The sequence below is a fragment of the Macrotis lagotis genome, chromosome 1 (genome assembly GCF_037893015.1).
Source record: "Macrotis lagotis isolate mMagLag1 chromosome 1, bilby.v1.9.chrom.fasta, whole genome shotgun sequence".
Taxonomy (NCBI): Eukaryota; Metazoa; Chordata; class Mammalia; order Peramelemorphia; family Peramelidae; genus Macrotis; species Macrotis lagotis.
In genome coordinates, this window is record NC_133658.1 from 454,884,842 (window position 1) to 454,903,757 (window position 18,916).

Consider the following 18,916-nt stretch of genomic DNA (forward strand, 5'->3'; position numbering starts at 1 on the left):
GAAGGACAAGGAACAACAACTTAGCTCCTAAAGATGTTTTATCTATAATTATTCTTTATTGTGTAAATACAATGAATATGGGAATGTGACCTTTGGAAAATGTCTACAATTAATTCTTTTAAACATACGAGATTGACACCAGCTATTAAGGAAATTAAAAAAAAATTAAAGAATTATATGACAAACAAGTCCTTATACACACACAACTATGCTCTGTCATTGTTCCATGAATGCATTTCTTTATTCCTCACTCATTTATGTCAAAATGACCTTAACGTTTTCAATTCTTTTTTTTCTTTCATTTGGACTTTGTTCTTATTAAGCTCTACAAACAAATTACATAACCACTTTTGATTCAAAAAGACTTCACTTTACCCAGTTTCTCTTTTACTCTTCCAGCACTTTCCAACACCTTTTTATTTCTCTTCTTTCAGACACTTTCATCTTTCTCACTATATTAGACCTTAAAACAACAAGCAACTATATTTCTGAGAATAAAGTGACTCATCTTTAAACTTCTCTGAATATCATTGAGAGACTGAGAGAGTCTAAACAACTCTAACTATAACAGCAGAGAACAAGTGACCAAATGCTTCCCATCAAGCTACTGATTTTTGTTGCTTTCATTTCAACTGGTAAGTCAAAATGAAAACTTCAATAGATTATTCCTGTTTTCAAACCAGTTTTAAGGAATGATTTAAAAGTCCTGAAGACAACCAAAATAGTACTGAGTAAAAATAAAGTTAGCTTATAGCTAATTTCATCTATAGCTTAGTTCGATAAGGAGAAGTATAAGGTGATATACAAGTAACAGGAAAATCACTTTAATTTTGGTCTCAAATTACTAAAACCAGAATTAGAAATCAGCAGAATTTTTGGTTTTGTTTCAGGAAACATTTTGTCCAGTAACATTTTTCTATTTGTTTTGGGAATATCCCTAACAAAATACTAATGTATTTTGAGATCAAAGATTAAAGTCTTTTTAAGACAGAAAGGGAAAATAAATCATTGAATTCACAATGTTTCCTTTTATCTACACTTTTGTTCTAAAAGTAAACGTTAGCTTTTACAAGTTGGTCAGATATTTCTCATCAATTAATTGGGCTTTGTTCTATGATTTGTCTTGTAAAATTCAACTATTTTATGAAATTCAGCATATGTTTTATGTATCTATGTGCATAGAATATATTATATATGTATATAAAATAGTCTCTAGTATTAACAAATCATGTCTTTTAAGGGGAAATAGGATTTAATAATTATTCTTTTTGTGGAAGTTAGCTAGGATATTTCAAATATATTGTATACTAATATACCAGGAGTAATGTGTTTAATTGAAAGTAAATTTTTGTAAAACTAATCAATAAATATATGTCTCCAATGTTTCAGTATTTTATAATCTTTATTTCATTTTGTTAATATAGGTGCTGAGATTCCTTGATTTCCACCCCTTGTTTATTTAATGCTAAATAAACTTTGCTGATGAAATTTCTAGCTTATTGAGGACATTCTTCCCACCCCCATTCAGACTTTGCTTACTTGTTTTGATTTATCTTAAATAAATAATAGCAAAGTCGTGTTTTAAAGTGAGTTTCATATTTCAAAATAATTTTTGAATATGAACTTTATTATCAAATATCAAATTCTGAAAAAAGACTCCTATATTACAGTTAAAATTAAATTGTCAAGCTTCTGAAAAAATCAGTAAATCAATATTCTGGAAACTATCTTGAGTGTCATTAAATAATAGGAATTTTGTGTCATAGAAAATTTTAAATTTTTTAATAACTGGGGCAAAATAGGTATATAAATAACGTAGTCAGTGATATAATTTAAAGAGATTGAGAGGATGCCTAGTGGAAGGACTAGAGGAGGACTAGAAGGAGATTAAGAGGATGTCTAGTCATTCTAGTCAAGGAAAAATAACTTAAATATTTTACATTTTCTTTTCAGCCTTGGCAGGGCCCTGGGCTATTATGTGTGCTGGAAAAAATGAAAATACTATCAGGGGCTGTGATATACATGGCTGTGGAAGCTATGGTGCTTCCAGGTATGATCTGTTTAACTTATGCCAAGAGTTTCAAGTTCCAACTTGGTTCTCATGTTATCCTCAATCTTCCCCCAGGTCTGTCTTAACTTTCTTGTGACAGATTAATGGAAAGATAAGAGAGACAATATAGTATAGTGGGGAGTCAGGAAAACCCAAGTGTGAGTCCCACCCCTCACTTATATACAGTTTGAACCCAACAATGTAACATAATTTTTGAGTGACCCTCAAACAATCCTCTATTACTCTATATTGCAAAGATTTCCCCTGTACTCAATGAAATTAAAGTTCTGAATAAATAAAAAATTAAATTCTAATTTAAATCTTAGAGATTGTTCCTGAGAGATATTTCAAGAAACAATTCCCAGATGGAATACCAGATGATCATCTTGCCAGGGAAGAGGGAAGAGAATAATGGAAAAGATAATTCAGAGAAACATTTGAGTTGAAATTTGTTTATTATCCTTTTGCCTTGTTTAGTGCAGAGTAGAATACCCTAGGATATAGCACTAGTGATAGATAAGATCCTTCTTTGAAGTTTTTGATCATATCAGAATTTTTTATTTCTGGGAATACATATGGAATTTGTGATCCCCCCCAATATGTAACACCTGTTACATGAACTCTCCCTATTGAGGCAGATTAACATTTTTCTGACTCAGTAACTAAGAACTGACAAGAGGCCTGGGGCACCCAAAGATTAATTAATTTGCCCAGGATTTCAGAGATAGTAAAATCTATGTCTTCATAATTTTATCTACGATGCCTCAGTGATATATTTTATGGGCATAAAAATATAAGATGAACAGCTTGGAAACCCCAACTCTCTTCAAGGCCTTCCTCCTACATGAAACTTTTCTAGATTCCTCCTGTGGTTAATGTTTTTATCCTAGCTCTTGCTAGTTATTAAGATAATGATTCTAAATTTACTTATGAATGTATTTTGTAACTATCATATTTACTTATAGATGTTATGCACCTCCAATCCCACAGTAGAATGCAAACTTTTGGAATATTAAAAACTCATTTTTATACTGATATACTCAGAATACAGAATAGTATCTGGTATATACATATATATTAACATACATATATCTGGTATATACATATATAACTTGTATAAATATATATGCATATATATATAAATTAAATATTTGTCAATCAATGGATTGATGAACTTCATGTAGATCAGAAGAATATCTCTACCTTTTGCAATTCAAAAGCACTTTAGAATAGACCATTTTTGGTATCTGGCCATCAAAATAATAAGTTATAGGTTTGTACACATCCTTTATCTCCTTCTTCAATACAGTAACATTTCATTATCTGATAGCCTCATCTATTGACAATAGAATTAAAAATCAGGAAGTAAGCAAAAATATATAAATAACCAAAATATAAGTAACAAAGTTATAGTACTAAGATTCATTCACTTTATTCTTGAAAGTCCTTTAACTCCTTCTTTGTATCTCATTTATTCCTTGCACAAAATTCTAATGTTTTCTGAAATAGTTTTTCCCTTATTGTTAGTAAAAACATCCATTAAAAATTTAGGGGAGCTAGTAAAGTTAGACACATTATAAAAAATGAAATACAACAAATGACACCATAACAATGGGGAATACCCAAAAAGAAAGGATATGAAAGATACGTCAGTCTGAAGTCATTTAGTGAACCAAATCAATCCTATATTTCTTAGTAGTTCCATTATTGTGTGCATTATATGAATGGTATTCACAATGATGATTAAAACAATTAAAATGTTAAATTATATTCAGAATATTATTTCATAAGAGTTAACAAGCATTTCTCCTGAAAAATAACTTATAATATCATGTTTTTATGAGTCATTTTTCAGTCTGGTACTACTCTTCATGACCCCTTTTGGGCATGGATACAGGAATGGCTTGCCATTTCCTTCAAATTTTGTATAATTTGTATTTTTTTGTCCTGAGACAAACAGGATTAAGTGATTTGCCCATGATTACACAGTTAGTGTTTGAGGCTGGATTTTTAATTTTTAGAGATAGTAGGCACAAAAATTGATCTACTGTTCTACTTAACTGTCTATTTAATCATAAGAGAGTATAAAAATGCTAAGAAATATTCAAGAGAAAGGGTACATGGTCCAGTGACACCAATGAAAATCTAGATTACTTTTTTCTTTTTTCTTTTTCCTAGAGGTAAAAGGAAACATAATGGGGTGGATGTGACATGCCCAGATGGATCAGTTGTGTATGCCCCTTTTAATGGAAAGATTATAAGGCAGGCAAAACCTTATAAAAAGGATAATGCTATTAATGATGGTATTCAGATAACTGGAGAAGGTAAGTATACTATAACAAAGAATATTATATTCCTTTAGGCCAGAGTTAGTCAGTGAGTCCATATTTGAAATCTGTTCAGTTTGGTGTTATTAGTTCAAAGTGGCCACAGAATAAAAGGATCATTAAAAGCTATAAAGGATTTTAAAGGTCTACATATCTAACCCTCCTAAATTGCAGCTGAGCAGTCACAGGCCCAGAAACCACATCTCTTGCCACCCTCAACAGTCAACCCTATTTACTATCAAGCAGTCGGTGTTACTTATTCTCTTCTACCCTTCCCCACATTAATTTCAATATTTTTAAGGAAACTATCCATGACTTAAAAACTATGAGAAATGATGATTCAAAAGATGATGAGCTTAACAATTATAAATAAATATTTCAAGACTGAATAAAATTGAATATGAACTGAACTTTGGTTATAGTTTATTGAAAAAACCATATTCATATCATTATGCATCTCTGGTATTTCCCTTCTCTATCAAGAGGTGGAAAGGATGATTCATTATCAGTCTTCTGGAAGAGTAATCAATTCTTAAGACATGATCATTTTTCTTTATTGTAATCACTGAATAAATTGTTCTGGTTCTAATGATTTCACTCTGCATCAATTCCAACAAGTCCTAGGTTTCTCTGAATCCATCCCTTTCATAATATTGGGTGATACAATAGAATTCTATTATATCAATACACTATAATTTGTTTTCTCCATTCTCTAATTGATGGGAACCCATTTACTTTTGAGTTCTACATACAACAAAGAGTATTGCTATTAATACTTTTATATATATATGGGTCCTTTTGTCTCTTTGGGGAACATTCCTAACAGTGACATTTGCTAGGTCAAAGAAAAAAGTACAGTTTTGTGACTTGGGAGGCTAGTATAGTTCCAGGTGGCTTTTCAGAATGATTAGATCAATTTGTAAGTCTATTTGTATATGTCAGTGTGACTTGCTTTTTGCAGTCACCCCAATAATTGTTATTATACTTTTGTTTTTAATCTTTTAATTTACATTTCTTTTATCATTTATAACATTTTTATATTGTTGGTGGTATGAGAATGATCTGTCCAAGAAGTTTGAGCTCCTAAAATTTCCCCTTTTTGGACTGTTTTCTTTCTAATGTTAACCACATTGGTTTGTTGGTACAAAAAATTTTAATATGTTATAAAAATTTGCTATTTTATATCCCATGATCTTTTCTAACCTCTGTTTGGTCAAGAATTCATTCTCTATAAATAGTTAGATTTCATCTTCCTACTCATTTAATAAGTATATAATATAAACTTTTTTGTCTGGATCATGTATCTATCTAGAATTTATTATATCATAATATATAGTGGTTTAAGATTGTATATTACACATTTCCCTTCATCTTAGCATCTTATTTATTTTCTTCTCTTTGCCACAATCTCTCTCTTTACAAAGAAGACTAAGGTGATTAAGGAGAAATGTTCACAGTAGTGATCTCAAATTTAAGCAGTCTTCTTCCATTTCATTGCCCTTCCTATCTACATTATACCCAGACCCCCTTTTTTGGTTCTTGTATTGTCTTTCTCTCTTTCAGATTTATACTTTATAATGCTAACTGCAAAACTGTTATTTGTTTTGTTTGCAGCATATCTCCAAGATTGCCTTTCCACCACCCCAACCATTTCCTTTTCCTCCTTCTGTTGAGTTAAACTTTCTTGAATTTAAACTATTTCTACACCAAAATTTTTGTGTGTGTGTATGTGTGTGTGTGAATGAATGAGACAGACAGAGAAAGATGAGAGAGAATTCCTTCATTGTTTAGTTTAGCTAAAAATGCTTTCTCCCAAACCCTTTCCTCCATGTCTTTCCTCTTCTATATCTCAATTATGAGAAATTGTAAATTTCTTTCCTCTTCTTCTTCATAATTTAACTGTTTTATTTTTTTAATCCCTTTTCCCCCCTGTTAAAATCTCATATAAATCTCTCATGAACCTATAAATCAGTAAGATTCTCAAAGGACACAATAGAATAAAAGCATTATTAAGTAGAAAAGGCATTATAAATCCTTTTCCTGTGGTTCAACCGCAGTTTACCTTTCTAGGTTTCTCTACATATCTATGAGGGCATTACAACTGGTGTTTTCATCAGAAATTCTGCAAGATAGTGTAGATATCCTTTTCTTTTCTTTTCCTTTTAGAAGCATTTGGAGTTTAGTGACTTATCCAAGGTTACACAGCTAGTAAGTATCTGAGAACAGATTTGAATTCAGGTCCTCCTGATAGCAGGGTCAGTGCTTTATCCACCAAACTGCCCCTAAATATCTTTTTGAGTCAAATTAAGGTTCCTTGGTACTTTTAACTCCCCCCCCCCCAACTGCTTACAGTAATTTTTCCTTTGATTAAAAGACTGGGCTTTTAAGTTAGGTGGTTCAGTGGATAGAGTGCTGAGTCTGGAGTCAGGAAGTCCTGAGTTCAAATACTGCCTCAGAAATCTACCAGCTGTGTGACCCCTGGGCAAGTCATTTAACTTTTGTTTGTCTTAATCCACTAGGAAAGGAAATGGCAAATCATTCCAATATCTTTGCCAAGACATGAAGACTTGAATACTAAGAATGACTAAACAATTACAATGCTTTTTAGTTTAAGCTTTCTTTCAGGAAGTGATTTGTTAATGTCTTTGAGGACTCTGGCAAGAATCTTATCATCAGTGACTAAAAGAGAAATACCCCTGAGATTGTCACAGGACAATCTATTCCTTTTTCCTCTATAAAGATGGATGATAGAGGTATCCTTGAATTCTTGGGGGATAACCTCTTCTCAACAGGTTGATCCATCACCTGGAAGATGGTCACCTCCCTGAGAGCCAGTGTGGATTCAGAAAGGGTAGAGGAACAGTTGATATAGTGTTTGCTGCCCAACAACTCCAGGAAAAATGCCAAAACAGAATAGAGGTCTGTATATAACATTAGATCTGACCAAGACCTTTGATATCATCAGTTGTGAGGATTTATGCAAAATGATGTTAAAATTTGGTTCCCTAGAGTTCATCAGAATTGTATATCAGTTCCATGAAGGCATGCATGCCCAGGTTCTAGATAGTGAATGATGCTCTAGAGATTTCTCAGTCACTAATGGAGTAAAACAAGGATGTGTCCTTGCTCCCATACTTTTTTAGCATGATGTTTTCAGCCATGTTATCAAACGTTTGCCTTCACTGAGCATGAACACAGCCACAAAGTCAGCTACCAGACTGATGGTAAATTCTTCAACTAGAAAAGGCTACAAGCCAAGACCAAAGTGGAGGGAATGTTGGTGCAGTATTTTATGTTTACAGATGATGATCCACTCAATGCAGCCTCTGAAACTGAGATGCCACAAAGTATGGACTGCTACTCTGCTTCTTGTGCTCATTTTGATCTAACAAGTAACACCAAGAAAACACAGGTGCTCCATCAGCCAGCAACACACCATTCATATGTGGAACCACTGATTATAGCAAAGGGAGAAGTTTTGAGTTCTGTGGACAAGTTCACTGACCTTGGCAGTGTCCTTTCCAGGAAGCTACACATTGTCAATGAGGTTGACACAATAACAGAACTAGCTCAGTGTTTGGGAGGCTCCAAAAGATAGTGTGGGAGAGAAGAGGTAATAGACTGACCAACAAATTGAAGGTCTACAGGGCTATTATGTTGACCTCATTACTATATACCTGTGAAACATGGACAGTCTACTAGCACCATGTCAGGAAACTGTATCACTTCCATTTAAATTGTCTTGGGAAGATTCTGAAGATCACCTGGCAGGAAAAGATACCAGACACTGAGGTCCTTTCTTGAGCTAAACTGCCTGGCATTCCAACATTACTACAGAGAGTACAATTACGATGTGCTGGGCATGTTGTTTGAATGCCAGATGTACACTTGCCAAAAAAAGACTATTTTATGGAGGACTCACACAGGGCAAGTTCTCACAAGGGAGTCAGAAGAAGTGATTCCAGGACGCCTGAAAGCCTCATTGAAGATCTTTAGAATTGATTGTACAGCATGGCACAGGACCACCCAACAGGGCATGCCCTCATCAATGAGGGGCCTGTACTCTATGAGGAAGATAGAATTGAAACAGCTCAAAAGAAATGTGGCATCCAAAAGTTTATGAACCCACCCCAGGTGTTCACATGGACTATTTGTGCCCAACCTATGATACAGCATTCTGAGTTCTTATTGGTCTGATCAGCACAGTAGGACACACTGTAATTTTTCTCAAACATAGTGATATCATTTTGGTCTTCTTCAATAATGAAGGACAAGAATCAGCTGATGCCTTTAATTTTCATTTTACCCTCAGGTTCTAATATATCTAGTTAGCTTATTTTGTTTTTATTTTTGGAAAATAGCATCCAAACTTTTTGTTTGCTAATGATTTTTGTGGACTTAGATAATGCTTAAAATATTTCTTCTTGATCTATTTTTCTCCATCATTATTTGTCTTACATTTTTTGTTTTTTTTTAATCTTTTGACTTTTTAGAAATATTTTTTGTTATCTCATGGAGTCCTGTTCTATTTTTAGGGAATCTGTTAGATAGGGGAAAATTTCCACCTTATGTTCTAAGTTATTTTCTTTCCTCCAATTTTTTTTCTTTCTAATCTTGTTATCTTGTTTAGTTTTAATTTTTCCTTGATTTTTTCTAGCTACTCTTGGAGCTCTTGTTATTCAGGCATCCCCCCCCCAAGGGTTTTTCTTTGCACAAATGCTCTCATCCATCTTTACATCTTCATTTTCTCATGATACTTAATATTTCTTCATAATATTCAGTGTTTTCTTCTGTAAAAATATCTCTAAGACACTGTGCTATTATCCCTCTCATACTCTTTGATAGATCGATCAGGTCATGCTAATTGGTGCTATCTCTTCTAAAGTATGGTGACTACTATAGTTCAGGTTTTACTGGTAAGAAATAGACCCTACTCTGTGCTGGAATCTCTGACTCCTGGACTCATCTTCCAATATCCTACTTATATTTTGTCTTCAACCCTTCTCTGTCTCCTTTTCCTTATTCCATTATGGAATTTCCATATGGTTTCCTTAATGTATCCCAAACAGATATGACAGATTAAATTGTTCTGATGTTTCTTGCATAGACTCTCTCATGTGAATCTAACTGAGGCTGTTGGTGCTGTTCTGAATTTTCTTCTGTTATTCCCCTAGCATGACTGCTCAGATAGAACACTCTGATCTCTGCCTTCAGGCCTTTTTATGACTTTCCTTCCCCACTTACCCTCCCACTCCCCTGATAACAATTGTCCTTTCTGTCCTTAAATGCCTCTATATCCTGTTAGGGTTTATGGACAAGTTGTCTAGGGTGCTGCCATGACTTTGTCTTTTGCTGTTGCTCTACTACAAATTGCTTCTGGTTTTCTGACTCTTAAAAGTATGCAGAAACTCCCCAAGCATTGACCCTATGCACAGACCCCTAGGAGTTGTTTTTCTTCCCTGGTGTTCCAAAAAAGTCAGATTCAAGATCTTGCTGACTGTAGGCCCTAAATTGGGGTACTGGCTTCCTCTTCCCTTGAATTTTGTCTGCTGAAATGCCCATTCCTTTTATATAGTCAAGGATTCACTGATGGAATAAGTTGTTCCTTTTCTACAAATTTTTTAATTAATAATGTCTTCTGGTGCAATTTTTTTTATAACTTTGTTGGAGGATTTTAGAGAATAAACCGCCCCCAAAAGAGTTATGAAAAGTCAGACATAACTGAAATGACTGAACAAACTCCTCTAGTGCCTTTTACACTCTTATCCTAACTAAATATCTGTATGGCCTGTTCTTGGTAAAACCATGCCAACTCTTTGTAATCTCTTCTTCTCGGTATTCACTAACCGACATTTTAACAAAATCCTTCTAAAAATATTTTTAGAAGTGTAAGCAAATGAGCTTTGTTATAGTTTTTATTATTATTATCCTCCTTTCTTTTTGAAAATCATTGCAGCAGTTGCCCTTATTCAATCTTGTGAGACGTTTCCCATTTTCCATTAGCTTTCAGAGATTACCATCCATAAAATCCTAGAATAGCCATGGTATAATTATGATCAGCCCAGTTCCCTATATACCATTCTCTGAATATGTACAATTACCATAAATGCAATTAAAAGTAACATTCAAAATTTTACTAATGTACTCCATCTTCTATGTTTTTCCTATGGAAACTATGTATCTATTAGTTTATTCTAGAAAGATAAGAACAAACTTTTATACAAAAAGTGTATTTAGTTTAACTTCAAATAATCAGATAAATTAGTCAGCTGAACAGATACCATATTCCTGAATCATTCCATTGAAATGAGGTTCAGATAAATGAGGAAGACTCCCAAATTTCAGTTTTGAAACAGATTTCAGTTGGTATGCTGGACAAAAACAGAATAATGAGTAATTTTTTTTCTTTTCTTCCTCCCCTTTTTTTAGGTTTTTGTATCAAAATGTTCTATGTTAAAGCTACTAAATATAAGGGTAATATCAAGAAGGGAGAGAAACTTGGAAACTTGTTGCCTCTGCAGAAGGTTTATCCGAAAATAACATCTCATATACATATTCAAAATTGTGACCTCAGTGACCCTACTCCTTATCTGTGAATGAAAGTATGACTTACACTTTCACTTTTCTAAAATTTTAAATTGTAATCTATCACTTTATTGATTTATTCTTTGATATTTTTACTACAAATTATATTTCTAATGCCTATTTTGTCAATGAAAATCTGAAATAAACTAAGTTAATGCAATTGGTTTGGTATCGATATTTATCAACCCCTCTCCCCAAAGGCTTGCATCAGGATTTTATTTATTTAATTTAAAAATTATTAGATTCCTTTATTTTGTATTCTTTCTTAATTTCTAGTTTCATTCCTCATTACATTAATGATCACTCATAACATTATTCCTTCACAATATACTTACAGAAAGGAAAGAAGGCAAAAAATCCTTTTGATAAAATCCTCAGATCATAATAATTTTGATTAATAGTAAACAGAAACAAAACAAAAATACAGTCGACTTACCAGGATTCCCCTGGTTCCTGAAGTGGGACAAATAAACCTTTATTCATTGAAGCATTGCTTTTCTGCTTTGTTGATAGAAATTAGTTTCCTACCTACCTCTACATTTATTTGTGAATAAAGAGATTATAAGCAAAGTTCTTTTCATTTCTGAGTTTAATTTGAACATGTTGTTAAGCTGCACTAGATTTATCATGTGTTATATATAGAGAGTGATATAAATACATATGTATATATAAAATGTTTGTGTGTGTATATATATATATATATATATAATTTCTCTCTTCATTGTTAGACTATAAGTTCAAGAATAGAAACAAAATTTTCTATTTTTTTTAATACTCCTGGGTCAAGTGAATGACTCCCTATAGAGGTAACATCACATAAACATTGATGACTAATGGTAACAGTAAGTGCCTGATTTTGTGCTTCTATAGACTTCAATATGTTTTTGAATTGACAATGATTTTTTCCTTATTCTTATAGCTAGCATCTTAACACTATGCCAACTTAAGTGGAGGTTACAGGCTTTCTAGCCATACTACCCCACCCCTGATCCCTCCTGGATCACTTCCTTTTCATGTTAAAGGGCTTGAGTAGTTCAATGAAGCTATGAACAATGCTGTACAGAGTTACACAAGACAACATTTACACAAGAAAGTGGAGAGTTCTGGCAAAAAGGTGATGCACTGGAGAAGGAAATGGTAAACCATTCTAGTATTTTTACAAAACCAAAAAACAAAAACCTGTGTAGGTTAGCTAGGTGGTGCAGTGGATAGAGCACTGGTTCCAGAGTCAGGAGGACCTGAGTTCAAATCCAGCCTCAGACATTTAAGAATTGCCTAGCTGTGTGGCCTTGGGCAAGTCACTTAATTCCATTGCCTTAAATAAATAAAAAAAAATTTTAAAAAAGAGTGAGGCATGAGGAACAACTCTAGCTTAAGATTCTTTGCTAGGTTATGAATTCTTTTTTTATTTTTTGCAGGGAATAGATTTGAACTCAGGTCCTCCTGACTCCAGGACCAGTGCTCTATCCACTCCACCACCTAGCTGCCCCAGGGCTATGAATTCTTGATCAGTTGTTGAACTCAAGTAAATCAAGGATATATAACTTTGCTCTCTGGTCTGAAAGGTAGCACAACATTTTTTTTTAACTGAGGTCAACTCCCCTCAGACTGGCAAAGTCTAGCCTATTTTAATACAGGATGATCATGTAATAATACAGCATGGTTAATAGAAGAATGGGAATGGTCTGGATATTCTCATAATCCAAAAGTAAAGATTAACCAGAAAGGGAAAGATTGAAGAAAGAGAAAGGATGAAAAATTTAAAGCCCTTGTTCAATTTTCATAGTATTATAAAAAAGCAATAATTTTCCTTTCCATTTCAGGTACCTACAGAGACAAAGCTGAGGACTTCCCTAGCTAGTTCCCTTTTCCATGATAATTAACTGTGTTATTAAATATGTTTAATATATAAATATATAAGTGATCCATATGCCTAGAGTGCAGAATTATATGAAATGTTGTACTATGTATGGAAAGCTGTTTCCTATTGATACAACATAAAAATGAAAAAAAGAACTGCATTTATAGAAAAAAAATCATCCCAAGAAGCAATCAAATAATCTTTAAAATGAGAGCAAGCCATTTAAAATCATATTTTGAAAGGAAAATGATTTTATTTTAAAACAATTCATATTGCTCCAAATTATTTGCAAATAAACCTAGTGAAAAGCAGGAGTTTGCTAATCCTCACAAAACTTCATGGAGTTAATGACTGATTCTTTCATTTAATGCTCTATGTAATTACTACCAACTGCTAGAAATTCAATAATTCAATAAACAATAAAGATAAACTCCTACTGGCCACTTTGTGAAAATTTATTATTCATTCCAATATGCCCTTATTCTAACTGTTCCTTTAATTGAGTGTTTACATATCCTTTACCATTAGAGTTCTTTGTTATGTGTAGTCAGATTTTATGCTCCTTTTTGACATAAATGCTCTTCATATTTTCTGTAAGTGAAGTAAGTAGCCCCTCAGAATGCAGGTCAGAAGGATTTGCGATTGATTGTTTCTTATATCACTATATTCATTTTCTTTCACTGTATTATAAATATTTTTCTTTCTTGCTAATTTAATGACTAAAACAAGGGACAGTTATGATTCTGAAGGTGATGTAACTGGAAAATATTCCTTTCTTTTTTGACCACTTTTCAGAGGGAGGTGTTCAGAGGACTTCCAGGGGCAGAGCCAATGTGGTGGCATGAAGTTAGCATGCTCCTGGAGCTTTTCCCTACACAAAGTGAAATGAAGTCTACACAGACATTAAAGCTACAGATCCTACCAAAAAATAAATAGAACTAAACAAATTCTTAATTGTAGATGTCATAGAGGATCTTCAGTGAAGGTCTGTCTTTTCTGGGGAGAAGGGGAAGTAAAGCCCAGCTAGACAGGAGAACTGGAAAAGCCAGCAGGAGACTTCCAATCCCAGTGCAACCCTGGTCACGGCAGATAGATGGCAGCCAGAGTCCCACCAGCTAGATGGTGGCTCAAGTCCTGGCAGCTACATAGTAGGCCAACAGAGAGTTGCCCTGGGAACACTGGGACAACAGACAGGACTGAGTTGGGAACAAACCACCACATAGACAGAACCTGGGCATAAAAGAGGACATAAACTCTGCATAGGCAACACCTGGGCTGCATAGGTAGCATCTTGGCACAAATGAGCTAGGAATCAGACCCCAACTCCTACACAGAAAGCTTTGTACTATACTCCCTATGCCCCAGGAGCAGAGCTTAACTATCAAAATGAGCAAAAAACCCCAAAAGAATGCTAACATAGAAAGCTCCTATTAAGATAGAGATGAAAAAAATGCTATCTCAGAAGAATGCACTGACAAATTACCTACATGGGAAGTCTCAAACAAGTTTATGAATTGGATTCAAATCCAAAACCTCATGGAAGAGCTTAAAGAGGGTCATGCAGGAAAAGTATAGAAAAATTGACTGAATAAATGAACTCCATTAAAAATAAAAATAACCAACTGGTAAAAGAATTTAACATAGGGAGATATTCTAATCACCCAGCACATTAATTCCCTAAGAGAAAAGACAATCAAATGGTTATAGAGAAGGTAATGATTTTTTGCTACCTTGATTTCAACCAGTAAGTTGAACAAAGATTTCTGGATCAGTGTTTACATTTTCAAATTAATTTTTTTTAGGTTTTTGCAAGGCAAATGGGGTTAAATGACTTGCCCAAGGCCACACAGCTAGGTAATTATTAAGTGTCTGAGGCCGGATTTGAATTCAGGTACTCCTGACTCCAGGGCTGGTGCTCTATCCCATGTGCCACCTAACTGCCTCTCAAATTGATTTCTGAGGGAATTTGAAAGTTAGGAGGATAGTGATAGTGATGTTATTTAAGAGACTAAGAAAGATAGCTTAATACAAATGAATTCTAACTATAATTTGCTTCTAATAAGGAGATAAATATAAGATATATATATATATATATATATATATATATATATATATATATAAAACAAATATGTGAAAATTCCTTTAATTAACATCTGACTTAGCAAGATCTGAATTGGAAATCTCCAAATTTTTTATTTGGTTTCAGGAAATCTATCATCAGTCATCAATTTTAAAATATTTGCTATAAAAAATGGATAATAGGCACTAGTTGGTTGGGAGCTTGATAGTGCAGTGAATATCTCTGTTTGCACGTGGAATCAAAAAGGCTCATCTTCTTGAGTTCAGTTTGGCCTAAAACACTTACTAGCTGTATGATCCCAGGCAAGTTCCTCAGTCATTTTTGCTTCAGTTTATCATCTATAAAATGAGCTAGAAAAGGAAATGGCAAACAACTCCAGTATCTTTGCCAGGAAAACCTCAAATGTGGACTGGGGGAATGGGGGGTTGGATATGACTGAAACAACAGAACAATAAAATCCTTTGTAATCTAAGACAAGCTAGAATGATGCAGACAAACAGTTAAAAGATAAAAATTCACAAACAATTATATAAAACACAAATAAATCAATATACTGAAAGACCCTAACTCTGTCCTCACACAGTCATCACAAGTTATTTTTGTAAGCCTCTCATCTCTTTTTTTGGCAAAGTACTGACTCTAAGGCAATACTAAGAAATTTAACTAGATACATTACTAGCTAATTGTATAGGACAGTTTCCAAGAACTATGGCTAGAAAGTTGGGATAGGACCAAGAGAAGAAAGAGAAGGAAAAAAAAATGATCATTATTTAAAACTTATTTAAATTTCCACGACAAAACAACAACAAAAAACAAACAAAAATGGGAATTGAAAACAAGTATTAGATGTCAAGCTAAAAATAATCTGAGAATATCTAGTGGAAACTTCAATTTATGAATAAGGAGACTGAGACATAAGGAAGTTAAATCTAGAATAACATAGGGAATAGCAATTCTAGGTGAAATTTGAATCCAGATGTTCTGGGTTTCTGTTGTACTGGGCTGTCTTCTAGTGAGAAAATTCTACCTACCAACACAAATCAACAATATTCTACAATTTAAATCTAATGAGAATTTCCTGAAGTAAAAAGATATTTAAATGATTTGCCAGGATTATTAGTCACTGTGTTTCTTGTTAAATTGTTTCAATTCTATTTAAATTTGCATGACAGGTCTGGGGTTTTCGAGCCAAAGATACTGGCATGGTTTGCCATTTCCTTCTCTAGCTCATTTTACAGATTAGAAGTTAGGCAAACAGGGTTGAATGACTTGCCCAGAGTCATGTGTTTGGGAATTTGAATTCATGAAATTGAGTCTGATTCCAAGTTCTATCCACTGGACCACCTACCTGCCCTGAAGTCACTATTTTACATAGGCCACCTGTACCTAGGTCACCTGACTGAGAATTAATTCTTCTAAAGAATTAAAAGTATCCTGATCTTAACTGCCTAAGTGAAACTAAACAGGATACTAGAGGAAATCACAAATATTGCAGGAAATTTCTGCAGCTTATTTAAGAACTGCTCAAATAAGTACCTCTTGTCTAACCAGGATTTGTTTAGTCAGTTCTTTCTAACCAGTAGGTTTTTTTTAATTTTGTCACCTTTTTCTATTAAAAAAAAGCTTATTTTGCCTTCTTAATTAGAAAGAGAACCAGTCTGTTGACATTCTCAGTTTAATGTGATAAAACTTGCTCCTGATATAATTCATTGTGATTACTTCCTGGTTCCTAAAACTTCAACAAACCTACTATCACTATAATCCATGAAACTTATATTCATTTTACACAAAATTCTAATGTTTACTTAATTAATTTTCCAGTTATGATGTTTAAAATATCATTTTAGTAATAGCTAAAATAATCTAAATATATTGGTGATATTTAGAAGAATGGAAACATGGAAGAAAGAAAAAATATATAAAAAGCTGAGCAATCTGTGGTTATTCAATAGAAAACAGTTCTCTAACTCTTAGGAGTTCTTTAATTTTATTACAGTATAGAGCAATAATTTTTGGGAGATGGAGTACAATAGACAATCTGTTCGCAATCTATCTTCCAAACTCATCAGATATCACTTTTTCACCTGCACTCTTTTAGTGTAAAAGCCAAACAGGTTTTCTTTTTTGTTCTTCATAGAAAATATCAAATATTTATTCCTCTGTACTTTCCATTCTTCATGCTCAAAAAGCATTCCCTCCTTTCCCCTGTCTCATAGAGTATATCATCATAATGTCTCTCTTAATCCCTCCAACTTCTGACTTCTTCCTTTCCAATATATCTTATATTTAACTATTTTATATGTATTTACATCTATTTTATTTTTGTTACTTTCCTATTAGAATGTAAGTTTATTTCCTAGTAAGGATATTTCATTCTTTATACTTGCATTTCCAATGCCTAGAAAACAAATTCTTGATACACACTACTTGCTGATTATTTGATTGACTGGTAAATAAAAGGCATTGTATTTAAGGTCAGTGTGCTTGGTCTCAAATCCAAACCCTGCCATTTTTCAAATTTCCAAGCTTGATTAATTCATCTAATTTTCCTCCTTGGGTATATTTCCTCATCTGTAAAAGAAGGGCATTAGATGAAATGATCTCTAAGACCCCTTCTAGCTCAAAATTGAGGATGCTTTAATGTTCATGATAATGACTCTAAGGTATTAAGAAAAAAAGTTAAATTACAACTTTTAGACCGTTTAAGAGAAAAGGAAATTTGTGATATATTTTAGAAAGTTTTCCACTAACAATTGCAAAAACAACAGACAGATTTTGACTTTTAAAGAGGTATATCTGAGTTATTTGGAAATTGTATTTATATAGAAATATACATATACAAATATATACTTCCTTTCTAAAGTTAGTATTATCAACAGCAGGAGGATCGCAACTTTACAAAACAAAGTAAAGGAAAATGGGAAGAAGTGATACCAAAAATGCCTTTGTGAAACAGTGGACTAGTAAACATAGATTGCATTTACACTGGAGGAACTCCAAAGTTCAAAGGTGTGGATGTGGAATGGTTAGACTGATTTTTTTTGATGATGTTAGTCCTTCATTCTTGAAGGAAAGTGATGCCAAGATAAGCATGTGAACTGAATATGAGTAAGGGGGTGCTGTGTCTCACCAACCTTCTTTCTCCCCCAAAGCCATTTGAATCCAAAGACCAGATATTGAATCAGGATAATTGGAGATTGTCCTAAATGTGAAGCAATCAGGATTAAGTGACTTGCCCAAGGTCACACAGTTATTAAGTGTCCTGTCTGAGCCTGGATCCAAATACCTGTCCTAAATACTACAAATCCAGTGCTGTATCCTCTAACTGATCTATTCAACCTTGAATGTCCCTTTCACTGGAGAGACTGAGTCAGACAGACCTCATAAAAACAATAGCCAACTTGCCATCTACCTTGCTGTTGGACACACATCTAGAGGACAATTTTCTTTAAGTAGATTTAAGGTTTTGTTTAAGAGAGATTAGAATTCTTTTTCATTGGTCCATAGAAAAGGGAATTACTTCCAATTTCCAATTCATGAAATGAGAGAAAATAGAAAAAGACAAAAAGGGGAATAATCTTGATTCTTCATATCTGGAGCTGCCCCAAAACTTTAAAAAAAAGTCATTTGACCCTGAGGTGCTCTATTAGAAGATGACTACCAGTCAGATGTGTCAGAGGTAGTGTGTGTGTGTGTGTGTGTGTGTGTGTGCATGAGACAACTTCTGAGGTATGTTCAAACTATAAATTAAATTTCGTTTTTTTTTTCAAGGCAAATGGGGTTAAGTGGCTTGCCCAAGGCCACATAGCTGGTAATTATTAAGTGTCTGAGGCCGGATTTGAACCCAGGAACTCCTGACTCCAGGGCCTGTGCTTTATCCACTATGCCACCTAGCCACCCCTAGACTGCTTATTTCATAAGGGTTGTCATGGTAGAAATTAATGCTTCCACATCTCAAGATCTGTGCTTTTGTCCAAAAAACTCCCACTTCTTTCACTAGTTAAATTATAATC

The 18,916-nt window shown here is 33.6% G+C and overlaps 1 protein-coding gene across 1 annotated transcript; it reads left to right on the forward strand.

Moving 5' to 3' along the window:
* The first annotated feature begins 369 nt into the window (after positions 1 to 369).
* Positions 370 to 11,122, forward strand: LOC141506599 (leukocyte cell-derived chemotaxin-2-like). The gene is made up of 4 exons (XM_074213505.1): positions 370 to 635; positions 1,954 to 2,050; positions 4,229 to 4,374; positions 10,807 to 11,122. The coding sequence occupies exons 1-4, from the start codon at positions 590 to 592 to the stop codon at positions 10,971 to 10,973; spliced, it is 456 nt and encodes a 151-aa protein (XP_074069606.1). The 5' UTR covers positions 370 to 589; the 3' UTR covers positions 10,974 to 11,122.
* The last annotated feature ends 7,794 nt before the right edge of the window (positions 11,123 to 18,916 follow it).